This window comes from Passer domesticus, chromosome 20 (genome assembly GCF_036417665.1).
Source record: "Passer domesticus isolate bPasDom1 chromosome 20, bPasDom1.hap1, whole genome shotgun sequence".
NCBI lineage: Eukaryota > Metazoa > Chordata > Aves > Passeriformes > Passeridae > Passer > Passer domesticus.
In genome coordinates this window covers 165,039-176,887 of record NC_087493.1, presented here as the reverse complement: position 1 = coordinate 176,887, position 11,849 = coordinate 165,039, and the positions used below count along the sequence as shown (strand labels likewise).

At 51.5% G+C, this 11,849-nt stretch overlaps 1 protein-coding gene across 3 annotated transcripts; it reads left to right on the top strand.

Moving 5' to 3' along the window:
• The first annotated feature begins 851 nt into the window (after positions 1-851).
• Positions 852-11,849, top strand: LOC135284387 (uncharacterized). 3 transcript variants are annotated; one of them, XM_064395852.1, is made up of 17 exons: positions 852-1,154; positions 1,303-1,503; positions 3,854-3,925; positions 4,127-4,198; positions 4,286-4,387; positions 4,829-4,936; positions 5,622-5,694; positions 5,783-5,854; positions 5,942-6,570; positions 7,842-7,940; positions 8,367-8,474; positions 8,765-8,836; positions 8,925-8,996; positions 9,639-9,746; positions 10,204-10,378; positions 11,075-11,140; positions 11,596-11,849. In XM_064395852.1, the coding sequence occupies exons 9-16, from the start codon at positions 6,498-6,500 to the stop codon at positions 11,097-11,099; spliced, it is 732 nt and encodes a 243-aa protein (XP_064251922.1). In that variant the 5' UTR covers positions 852-1,154; positions 1,303-1,503; positions 3,854-3,925; positions 4,127-4,198; positions 4,286-4,387; positions 4,829-4,936; positions 5,622-5,694; positions 5,783-5,854; positions 5,942-6,497; the 3' UTR covers positions 11,100-11,140; positions 11,596-11,849. The 3 variants fall into 3 exon arrangements, 1 of the variants encoding a protein (XP_064251922.1); XR_010349795.1 differs by having other exon boundaries at positions 10,204-11,140; XR_010349796.1 differs by lacking the exon at positions 8,925-8,996 and having other exon boundaries at positions 10,204-11,140.

Here is an 11,849-nt window from a genome sequence, read left to right as displayed (position 1 = left end):
GAGGGCCAGGGGTGGCAGTGGCTGCTCAGGGATGGCTTTGGCCCGTGTCCCTGGCAGCAGCCACTGCCCAAGCCGCTGCGCTGCCCGCGGGCTCTCCTCCCGGCCTGCTGGGCTTTGTTGGCTGGCACAGCCTGTGCCAAGGGCCGGCAAGGTGCCTGCAGGCCCCAGCTCTGGGGGAAACAGAGAACGTCCTGCCCATATCCACCGTGCTGCCAGCTCAGCAGTGCAGCACAGCACGGGCTTATGCTCCCCATTGCTCCCATAGATGCGGCCGACCCCACAACACGTGTTTCCCATTCCCAGAAGAGCCTCAGAATGGGTTGCTGTTGGGGAACCCTCTGTTTGCATGCAATAAGGGCAAGTCTGGCTATCTGTTTCTGCCAGGAAATTATTTGGAAGTGCTCAGCTGAACTTCAACTCAGACCTTCGGCACTGCAGTTCATGTCTTTGATTGTAATTCGGTCCTAGCAGTCAGTTTTATACCCCCCCCCCTTATTTTCTATTGTTATAACATATTTTATTACCAAGGGGTTGCTCCTTTACCCCATGTGTTGGTTTTGCCCCACTTGTCCATCTCTCCAAAGACCTGCCCTTTTGTTCACTGTTCCTCCTCCCATTGCAATGTCAGTCCCTCTCCAAGCCTGCCCCTTGCTCTAGAAACTTCCCTATCAATTTTGTATCCTTCGGAACCCCATTGGTTTGTTTAAGTTCTTCCCCTCCCCTGTAATCCCCAATTGGTTTAAACATTGTATTTCCCGCCTGGTGTTCCACCCTCAGTTTCTCCCAATTGGCTAAAGATTGGATCCTGCCCTGGGACCCTGCCAAGTTTGTAAGTTGGTGTATGCCTTTAATGCAGTGTTGGTCTGGCCCTGATCGTCTGTAGAATAATCACCTTTGGAAAACATAGAGCAGACCTCACCCCGTTCCTTGTCCCTACCCTCAGTGCAGTCCTACCCCCAAGGCAGTCCACCTGTGCTGTAGAGCAGCTGTGCCCTGCAGCCACAGCCCAGATTCGACAGTTTTCTGGGGGCGGCCCAGTGCCACTGTGGGTGTGGGCAGCTAGTGGGGCTGAAGAAATGGGGCAGCACAGCACTTCCCAAATCAGTTCTTCTGTTGCAGTAGAGAGCTGCAGCTGTCATGCGAGTGCCTGGGAGGTAGCACCAGCAAAGCCCACCTGGCAGCAGCACTGGCTGAGCTCCATGTCCAGGAGCAGCCGTGGAGGCCAGGACTGGGCCCAGCTGTGCAGGAGGGTCCCTGTGTGCCACTGGCAGCTGGGGCCTCAGCCATCTCCTCTCTTCACAGGTGCTCCTCTCCATCTCCAGAAGACCAGCCTAACAACGCAGGCAGCGAGAATTTGAGCCATGACCTCAGCTCTCCACTTCTGCCCCTATCTGCCCTGCCATGGCTGCAGCAGTGTCACGAGGCCATCCCAAAACGCACCGCTCCTCAACGAGAACCTCTGCCCATGAGCCCCCTGGTCCTGTTCCCCGGCCAGGACTGAAGGTGTGCAGCCCTTGCCTGGCAGGGCAGGGCGTGGCCCACATTTTATATTCAAATAAAGAGTTGGAGTTTTCACAGTTATGTCCGGGTGGTAGCAGCAGCAAAGCCCACCCGGCAGCAGCACTGGCTGAGCTCCGTGCCCAGGAGCAGCCATGGATGGCCACGGTGTGGGCAGGCAGGAGCCAGGCAGGGGCTGCTGTGCCCAGCGGCGGGGCCCCGAGGGGATGGGGGAGCCCATGCTGAGCATCCCTGGGCTGAGGGCACATTTCCTTCTGTGGGATCATCTGGGCCTGGACCTGAAGAGGCACAAAGGGATGTTTTGGGGTGCCTGATGAGGGTTCCAAGAGTCCCGCATGTTTTAAACGAATTAGCTTTTTTTGATTAATAAGGAGAATTTATTCCATAATTAAATTCAGTCATAGAAAATCTAGAAGCAAATATCAGATTGGCCCTGAACCAGGCTAACAGCGTCAGGTGAGACAGGTGGGGCATTTCTCTCCCCTCTGCATCACGAAGGGACAGCTCTCTCAAAGTCTTTTTTGTCCATTTCCAAGCTCCAAGCGGTGTGGAGGGCAGGAGTTTTTCTGCTTTCTTATGGTTGTTTTTATCCTTTTTGCATATTCATGTATTTTTTCCTTTCTTGCTGCAGCTCTTGCTGAGAGTTTCCCCAAAACTGGTAAAAAATTCACTTTGTTATAGGAAAATCTCCTGCAATATGCATTCTAGGAGGCACACATTTATCTTACAGATGATGCATATCGAATGCACATTGCTGAGGTTTGGTCAGAGAAATAATCTTCTGGAATCAGCATTTCTGGGGACGAATATTCAGGCTAGGATTTTGGTGCATATTGATTGCCCGGAACCCTCTTTTAGTATGCTAGGATTTTCATTAGGCGAGATTACTGTAGTCTCAGCATGAATTTGTGCATACAATCTATCAGAATCCCTCCCTTTCTATATTAATTTATTAAATTTGTACTTTTAGGATACACTTTGACAAAGCTTACTTATTTTCTAATTTTATATTTAGTATTTATAAAACTTAACAACTACGCTTTTATACTACTAGTCAGGGTATAAAATTAACAGCTCTTCTCATAAAATAGATTATTCTAAATCTTTAATTTCTTTTCTTTGGATTGTCAATTACATTTTTTTATACCAATGCATGTGCTTATTGTACTTTAGATATATTTTGACTCCATAGTCGTTTAAGGCTGGTAATATTTGTAAAATAAGTTTTTCATGTTTTCTTATGTTGCCTGCTAAAATGTGTCTTTATAACTGTCTCATGTTCTTGTTTTCTAATTCTTGAGCAGTTTGCTTTATTCTAACTCTCAGGATTTATTTCTTCTCTATCTCTTCCAGAACAAAAAGTTTTAATATATTGCTTACAAATTTTGCCATTTTATTCTTTTTGCTATATTTCACATTTTCTTTATTCCAGTGTCTTTTACTACTCATAGTACACAATCTGAATTTGTTAAAATTATAGCGTACTACACTAACTTGGGACGTGTGCATATGGCTCATTCTTTTTAGGCTTGGATGACTAATACAGTGACAATAATCCTCTGCAGTTTTAACTCTCTAGCTCTCTCAAATCCCCTTTGGGTTGCAGCCAAAGGGCCAAGACGTGTATCTTCTTGGTAGCAGAGCTTACACCTTGGGATCTAGTCACTGATGTAATTCGTCTCATTCTCAGTATTTACTTCATAAGATTTATAAGAGCCTTTTAAATTGTTTTTCAGGATTTAGGATAGCATCTGCTTATTTCTAATTGTTATAGTTTTGTTTCTTTGACATTTTAGCTCTAAAGTTGTAATTAGTCTGTACACTTCTCTTTCTTTCAGCTATACTTGGCTTTTTTCCTTTATTTTAATTTGATCCTTATTAAATATCTAACGGCTTTTGTTATATCCTATCTGATTTAATGTTACTTGTAGTGTTTCTTGGAACGTAAATCTGGTTTGTATCTTATATACTTAATTTTTTTCCGATTTTTCACGAATCATATTATTGTTCTAATATATTCTTTACAGTGTTTCATTAGCTTTTACTTCTATTTCTTTTCTCTGTTATAACAAAAGCACTAAAATATTTTATTTTTTGAAATAAATTTGCATATCACACTCTAAATATTCAGTTCCTTTAAAACAACCTCATGAATAATACAGTTTAAAATAAAATATTTTACTTCTCATAACAATGGGTTTTACAGCTTACAAGCTTAGGTATTAACATGCATCATTCTATTTTACTTCAAGGAGTAGTGGTGACTTTTTAGTGAGGTTTGGCTGGTGTTTCTGTTGGTGGATTTACACGTCTTCTGTCCTGCCTTTCTTTGCAGCTGAACCTGCTGGTGAAGGTGGTGCAGCTTCCCAAGCCACGTCCAGGACGGAGCCTCTGGGAGATGCTGAGGGTAGGTCAAGGCCTTTCCCCTGGGAGAGCTGCCAGCTCAGAGCCCAAAGCTGGGCCAGAGGGGCATCGCTGCAGGTGCCAGCACAGAACCATGCACGTGTGTGCCCTCGCCCTGCACGATCCCCTCACCGCTCCTGCTGCTCAGTGGTGCCCGTGAAGATCAGCAGAGATGGCAGAAGCCTCTGTGGCTGTTGAGTTACAGGTGTGTCTGCGGGGAGGACTTCTCCAGCTCCTTTGCTGATTCCTACACAGAAGCCTGGCAACCATCGCAGAGGTGAGTAGTGTGTCCCTGCTGACCCCACAGGCTGAGCCCTGCTTTTGTGGGATCCATTCCTGGGAAATGGATTTCTGTTGCTCGAAGGTCCTCCGAGGGGGAAGGACCAAGCTACAGGACACCAGAAACCACATGATCCATCCGAAAACATGAGGCAAATGCTGAAGGAAATGCAGCAGGCAGGAGAAGGTGGGTGCATTTCCCTCATGCTTCCCCTGGGACTCAGCAGCCGGGGCCTTTGGCTGCACGTCTGGACACACCATGCCTGGCACAGTGGGAAGGGATCCATGGCAGCCTCGCTGCCCTGCTGCTGCTTTCACACCCTGCAGAGCTGTTTCCCAGCCTGGCCTGGCTGCAGCTTCTGCCCAGCCCCTGCAGGAAGGCATTTGGCATCAGCTGACAGGCCACCTAATTGCACCACAGGCCTGAGATCCCCTGCAATTTTCCAGTCGCCGAGTAGAACAGAAAGGGCACCAATTTGGAGAAGGGAGGGCCCTGGCCTTCCCAAAATGTTTATAGGGATTTCCTGATTCTTAGCCATGTCTTTGACAAGCATTCCCTCCTAAAGGCGCCACCTCCCCAGTGGGGAACAGCTCCACCTGATCCAGCTGTCCCTCTTCCTCTCTCCAGAAGTGGATGGAGAGGCTTGGCATAAGGCGGCATTTCCTGGAGGAAGCAGCGGTTCCGTGCCAACCTTTGCTGTAGGAAGAGAGGCGATGCCAGGCACAGGCACAGGAGGTAATTGCTGTGCCTCTGGGCCTGAGCCCTGCTGAGGCTTGAGCTGCTCTCTCTGCTGCCTGGCAGTGCAGGGACAGCCTGGACTAGAGCGGCACAGCCCAGGGGAATTATCCTGAGCAGGCTCAGGGCACTCGGGTACTGAGCAGTCCTGCTGGGGTCCCTCTGTGGGAGACACTTCCTGAAACCTGGGAGCGACTGCATGGGGTGCCCATGGTGGGGAAAGGGCCGAGGGGGAGAGCAAGGCTCCAGTGTGTCCTGAGAGAGCTTGACTATGTGCCCTTGGGCTATAGGATTTGTCCCAAGGGAAAAAGAGAGATGGAGAGACAGAAGAAGATAGAAAGGGAGGGAGAAAGAGGCCGGAGGGATGGAGGGATAGAGGGTTAGTTGTGGCACTGCCTGCTGCAGTTTTCCCCAGTGCTTTAGCAAGAATTTCAGGTGTGGGAGTGGAAGAGCACTCCAGGGCCCTGGGCTGCTCCAGCAGCCCCTCCAGGGATGTTGCAAAGGGCAGGGAAAGAGGCACCAGGAGCCAGCCCAGAGTTCCTAAGGCCCCTGTGCAGCTTTGGCCATGTCCATTCACATCCGGCTCGCACGGCCTTACCCGGCCCCCTTGCAGTGCCCAGTTCCCTGAGGCAGAAGGGGATCCCAGCACACCCTGAAAAATGTTCTCATCTGTGCTCCGATCTAGCTAAAGGTTGCTCGGAAGGCTTCTCCATTAGCTTGGCTGCATAAAGTTTTGAAGCCCTTGGAGTCTCCTGCAGGTATGTTCTCAGTGTGCCACCAAGGAATAATTGTTGACAACCTGTCAGGAAGCAGGTGACAGAAGCTTCTGTGTCTCTTGTGTTGCAGATGTGTCTGCAGAGAGGACTTTTCCTGCTCCTTTGCTAATTCCTATACGGAAGCCCGGCTCCCATGGCAGGGGTCAGTAGTGTGCTCCTTCTGACCCCACAGGATGAGCCCTGCTTTTGTGGGATCCACTCCTGGGAAACAGAACTACTTTCTCTTAAGGTCCTCTGAGAGGGAAGAACAAAGGCAAAGGACAGAAGAAACCCCACGAGCCAAACAACATCCTGAAACAAATCGTGACAGAACTGCACAAAGGGCATGGTGAAAGCATTTCCATTTCCTTCTGCCTTCCCCTGGGACTCAGCAGCCAGGTGCTTTGGCTGCACATCTGGACATGCCGTGCCTGGCACAGTGGGAAGGGATCCATGGCAGCCTCGCTGCCCCGCTGCTGCTTTCACGCCCTGCAGGGCTGTTTCCCAGCCTGGCCTGGCTGCAGCTTCTGCCCAGCCTCTGCAGGAAGGCATTTGGCATCAGCTGACAGGCAGCCCAAACTGCACCACTGGCCTGAAATCCTCTGCAATTTCCCAATTCCCAGGCCCATCCGGAGGGGTGGCTGCTTGGAGGAGGGAGGGCCATAGCCAGCCCCAAGGCATTGGAGGGATCAGGATTTTCCTGATCCTTCTCCATGACTGGGACGTGTGTTGCCTCCTGAAGAGGCCAGCTCCCCGGTGCATAATGATTCCATCTGATCCAGCTGTGCCTCTTCCTTTCTCAAGGGATGGACAGAGAGGCTCCGTGGAAGGTGGCATTTCCTGAAGGAAGGGAGGCCATGCCAGGCACAGGCCCAGGAGGTAATTGCTGTGCCTCTGGGCCTGAGCCCTGCTGAGGCTTGAGCTGCCTACCATCTGTGCTGCCTGGCAGTGCAGGCACGGCCCGGACAAGACAGACACAGCCCAGGGGAATTATCCCGAGCAGGCTCAGGGCACTTGGGTACTGAGCAGTCCTGCTGGACTCCCTCCATGGGAGACACTTCCTGAAACCTTGGAGCGACTGCACGGGGTACCCATGATGAGGAAAGGGCAGAGGAGGGGAGCAAGGCTCCAGTGTGTCCTGAGAGAGCTCGGATATGTGCCCTTGGGCTGTGGGAGCTGTTCCATGAGCAGGTGGGCAAGCAGGAGGGAGGGACAAAGGTTGGGAGGGATAGTTGTGGCACTGCCTGCTGCAGTTTTCCCCAAGCATTTAGTGAGGGGTTCCTGTGTGGGAATGAGGGAGGACCAGGACCCTGAGCTGCTCCAGCAGCTCCTCCAGGGATGTTGCAAAAGGCATGGGAAGAGTGTGGAGAGTGACCAGGAGCCACAGGCTCCCACAGCCTTACCCAACCCCCTTGCAGTGCCCCATTCCTTAAGGCAGAAAGGGATCCCAGCACACCATGGAAATGGTTCTGATCTCTGCTCCCTTATAGATTGGGATCACGGCTTAGATTACTTGGAAACACTGGTGAATGGTGGTTTGAAGTCCTTGCCAGATGTTGGAGGCAAGTTCTCAATGTACATTTCCTGACAGAATAATCAGTGTCAATGTGGCAAGAGCTCAGTCAAGTGGCATTTCCCTTAAGTTCCTCTGAAGGTTGATCCGTTCAAGAAATCTTGCCCTGCTCCATTCTGGAGCTCTGAAGGATCCCACAGGATTGCTGTCAGTGGGAGCATTTAGCTGTCCATCTTCCTCTTGTGTGCAATGGCAGTGTGTCCTTCCATGTGCTCTGTGCAGCCAGGGAGAAGGGCAGAGAGGGAAGGGGCCAGGCCCAGGGCCCTGCCCCGGGGCTGAGCCTTTGGCAGCTCCTTTGCCAGCCCCAGGGAGCCTGAGCTGCTCCTGCTGCCACTGCCAAGCCTTGGCCCTGCCTGGGGCTGGCTTTAGAGCTGCTGGCAGCTTCAGGGAGTCCTTTCTGCCCCAACTGCCCTGCAAGGGGCTCCTTCCATCCCAGTGTGGGGCCACTGCAGGCACATGCTCCCCCTGTCCCTGAGTGGAAGGCAGAGCTGAGGGAGTGCCTTGGAGGGCACCAATCACAAAGGTGCCCTCACTGCCACTCCAACCTGAAGGAGAAATTCAATCACTCTCCATTAAGGTCTTCCTAGATGGAAGAACCAAGACGCAGGAGACAGCAAGTCGCTGGAGGGAGCCAAACTTCTGGACAAGATGCTGAGTGACCTGGAGAGACGTCGTGGTGGGTGCATTTCCTTCATGCTTCCCCTTGGACTCAGCAGCCGGGGGCTCTGGCTGCACATGTGGACACGCCGTGCCCGGCACAGCTGCCCCGCTGCTGCTGCTGCTGCTTTCATGCCCTTCAGGGCTGTTTCCCAGCCTGGCCTGGCTGCAGCTTCTGCCCAGCCCCTGCAGGAAGGCATTTGGCATCAGCTGACAGGCAGCCCAAACTGCACCATTGGGCTGAGATGCCCTGCAAATTCCCAGTCTCCAGGCAGATCAGGAATGGCAGCTGTTTGGAAAAGAGTGTGCCCTGTCCAATCCCAAAAGTTTTTATGATTTCCAGATCCTTATCCATCAGTTTGACCAGTATTGTCTCCTGAAGATTCCAACTCCCAGAAAGGGGAACATCTGCACCTAATCCAACTGTTCCTTTTTCTTTCTGCAGAGATGAAACGAAAGGCTCTGCTGAAGACTGAGTTTCCTGGAGGAAGCAGTGGCTCATTGCCAGCCTCTGCTGCAGGAAGGGAGGCGATGCCAGGCACAGGCCCAGGAGGTAATTGCTGTGCCTCTGGGCCTGAGCCCTGCTGAGGCTTGAGCTGCCCTCTCTACTGCTTTGTGTCAGTGCCTGCCCCTCCAGGGATGTTTCACAGGGCCTGCAAAGTGGGTGGAGAGTGACCAGGAGCCAGTCCAGAGCTCCCCAGGCCCCTGTGCAGCGTTGGCCTTGTCCATTGACATCTGGCTCCCACAGCCTTACCCAACCCGCTTGCATTGCCCAGTTCCCAAAGGCAGAGGGGGACTCCAGCACACCATGGAAATGGGTTCTGATCTCTGCTCCCTTTCTAGGTGAGGGTGCTGGGATAGTTTCTCCAGCAGCTGGGATGGAAGGTGGTTTGGAACCCTTGGGAGCCTCTGCAGGTAAGTTCTCAACTTCCCCTCAGAGAATAATGATTGACACGCTGTCAGGAACCAGGTGACAGGAGCTTCTGAGGCTGTTGAACTACAGGTGTGTGTGCAGGGAGGACTTTTCAAGCTCCAGGGCTGGTTGCTGCACACAAGCCCAGCTCCCATCGCAGGGGTGAGTAGGTTACCCCTGCTGATGCCTCAGGCTGAGCCCTGGTTCTGTTGAATCCATTTCTGGAGAAATGGAAATACTTTCTCTTAAGGTCCTCTGAGAGGGAGGAAAAAAACTACCAAACAGAGTAAGTCCCTGGAGGAATCCAAACAAGCAGACCAAATCTTGACTGAACTGGAGAGACAACGTGGTGGGTGCATTTCCCTCATGCTTCCCCTGGGACTCAGCAGCCGGGGCCTTTGGCTGCACATCTGGACACGCCGTGCCTGGCACAGTGGGAAGGGATCCATGGCAGCCTTGCTGCCCCGCTGCTGCTGCTTTGACACCCTGCAGGGCTGCTTCCCAGCCTGGCCTGGCTGCAGCATCTGCCCAGCCTCTGCAGGAAGGCATTTGGCATCAGCTGACAGGCAGCCCAAACTGCACCAAAGGGCATGCACACCCTGAGATCCCCTGCAATTTCCTGGTCTCTGGGTAGATCTGGAAAGGCAACTATTTGGAGAAGGGAGGGCCCAGGAGCAGCCCCAAGGGCCTTGGCCTTTCCCTGATACTTATCCATATCTTTGACATGTAGTGTTTCCTGAAGATGCCACCACCCTAATGGGGAATGGTTCCACCAGATCCAGCTGTCCTTTTTCCTTTCTCCAGACGTGGACCAAAAACCTTTGCGGAAGGCAGCACTTCCTGGAGGAAGCGATGGCTCAGTGCCAGCCACCGATGCACAAAGGGAGGAGATGCTAGGCAGTGCCACAGAAGGTGATTGCTGTGCCAGGCTCAGCCAGGCTCAGCATTCCTGCTGGGCTCCTTCCTTGGGAGACACGTCCCAAAACCTGGGAGCAGCTGCACAGGGTGGCCATGGTGGGGAAAGGGCGGAGGGGGAGTGCAAGGCTCCCATGCCTCCTGACGGGGTCTGAGCCTGTCCCCTGGGGATGGGGGAGCTGTCACGGGGCAGGGAGGGCCAGGGGTGGCAGTGGCTGCTCAGGGATGGCTTTGGCCCGTGTCCCTGGCAGCAGCCACTGCCCAAGTAGCTGCCCGCGGGCTCTCCTCCCGGCCTGCTGGGCTTTGTTGGCTGGCACAGCCTGTGCCAAGGGCCGGCAAGGTGCCTGCAGGCCCCAGCTCTGGGGGAAACAGAGAACGTCCTGCCCGTATCCACCGCGCTGCCAGCTCAGCAGTGCAGCACAGCACGAGCTCACGCTGCCCATTGCTCCCACAGACGTTATCAATGAAACAGGAATATATGCCCCGGATCCAGTGCGCCTCCCAAGAATTGTCTGCCCCCAGGATGTGCGTAGGACCTGCATGATAGGCACGGTGGTGACAGTGATCACTGTGCCACTTGTGCTGATAGGCTGCTATCTTGGCATTCGCAAGCTGTACGAGCTCAGACGGTCAGTTGTTGATTTTTCTCCACAGTTTTCTTTATAACTCTGCTCCTGCATAGGTAGCCTGACTGGGAGTCATGCTGCTGTGCAGTTGTGGCCAGTCCATGATTTTCCAAATAATTCTGCTGAGGGTTCTGCTGCTGCCCAGTGCTTCCATTGGCCTCTCAATTGCTGGGTCTTGTCCTGGGGGCCCGCTGGGGCTGCAGCCAGAGCTGGCTCCCACTGAGGCTGCCTGGCCAAGAGCACAGGGCAGAGGCAGAGAAACTTCTGTACATCATTTGGGCAGCACAGCTCAGGACAGGACAGGACAGCGCTTTTTTAGTAGCTCGTGTAAAGTTTCATGGTAACAGTGGTGTTGCAGATCAAGCAAATATGCTCCAGATCCGTGTTAAAACAAATCCAATGTGATGAAGGTTTGGCTTTGGCTTTGAGACTTTGCTCTTTGTGTGAGCCCTGCTCTGGATTGATTCCCAATCAGTCTTGGAGCTGGTTTTGTGTGAAGGCTCATCCCAGCCCTGAGCCTTGGCAGTTCTCTGGCCTCAAAGGGAGAGCTGAGGCTGCACTGCACATGACTGGGGTTCAGGGCTCCATTATCAAAGAGCTTTGAGATGTTTAAATTACTGTATTCTTGCTAGATAGCTTTTATTATGAAGTTCATTCATTAGATTTTAAAACTGAGTTGTAATAAAACTTCTTTTCCAGTGCTTTTTCCAGTTATTTGATATAGTCAGTGATGGCCTAATTATCCCATGGCTGTATTAAAAGACTGTAAGTACTATAAAATGAAATAATGTTGACACTCTTATGTCTTTCACAGACTCCTGAAACTTATGTTGGTTTGATGTGACCAACAGAAGAGTTTGGCTCTGCTTTTAATTGAAACAAGCAGCAGAGCTGGAACCTGTTGAAAAGAGTCTCTTCGCTTCATAGCTAAAGCCAACTGCCAGGGTTCTTTGTTGAGGAATATAATATCTATATTTCATGTATATACTCCCGACAAGTAGCTGATAGAAATGAGGGACTTGGACTCTTTGGGAAGTACTGACCAGTTGGGCATTGGCTCTCTGAAGCTCAGTCTGTAATAACCAATCTTTTTCAGAAAAGAATGTTCAGTTTCTTCCTGGCCCTCACTCTCTTGCATTTGCATTGAAAAACACTTCTCAAAAGAAATTTACAACAGCTCTTTGTGGTCCCTTAGTTGACTTTTCTCTCTTTCTCCACAGACGCCAATGAAAACCTGGATGATTCCATTAAAAAAGCTGGAAAGCAGATCCTGGAGAAGAGGGCATAAATCTGCTCCCACCCTCTGGACAGGCCCTTCTGATTCCTCCCTGAGGAGCAGGCAGTCATGAATGTCAGTCAGGGAGGAATTTGCTGCAGTTCCAGAACGTGGCATCTTAAAAGCATCTGCTATTTAATGTATTTGCTAAATATAACTGTAAAAAATAAAATCTCTTTCTAATCAAAACTTCATACA

What these genes read in the sequence shown, in the direction of transcription:
- LOC135284387 (XM_064395852.1), top strand. Translation starts at nt 6,498, where the DNA reads ATGGACAGAGAGGCTCCGTGGAAGGTGGCATTTCCTGAAGGAAGGGAG. An exon ending in TGACCTGGAGAGACGTCGTG is followed by an intron (nt 7,941 to 8,366) that starts GTGGGTGCATTT and finishes TTCTTTCTGCAG; the next exon opens with AGATGAAACGAAAGGCTCTG. An exon ending in GCTAGGCAGTGCCACAGAAG is followed by an intron (nt 9,747 to 10,203) that starts GTGATTGCTGTG and finishes TTGCTCCCACAG; the next exon opens with ACGTTATCAATGAAACAGGA.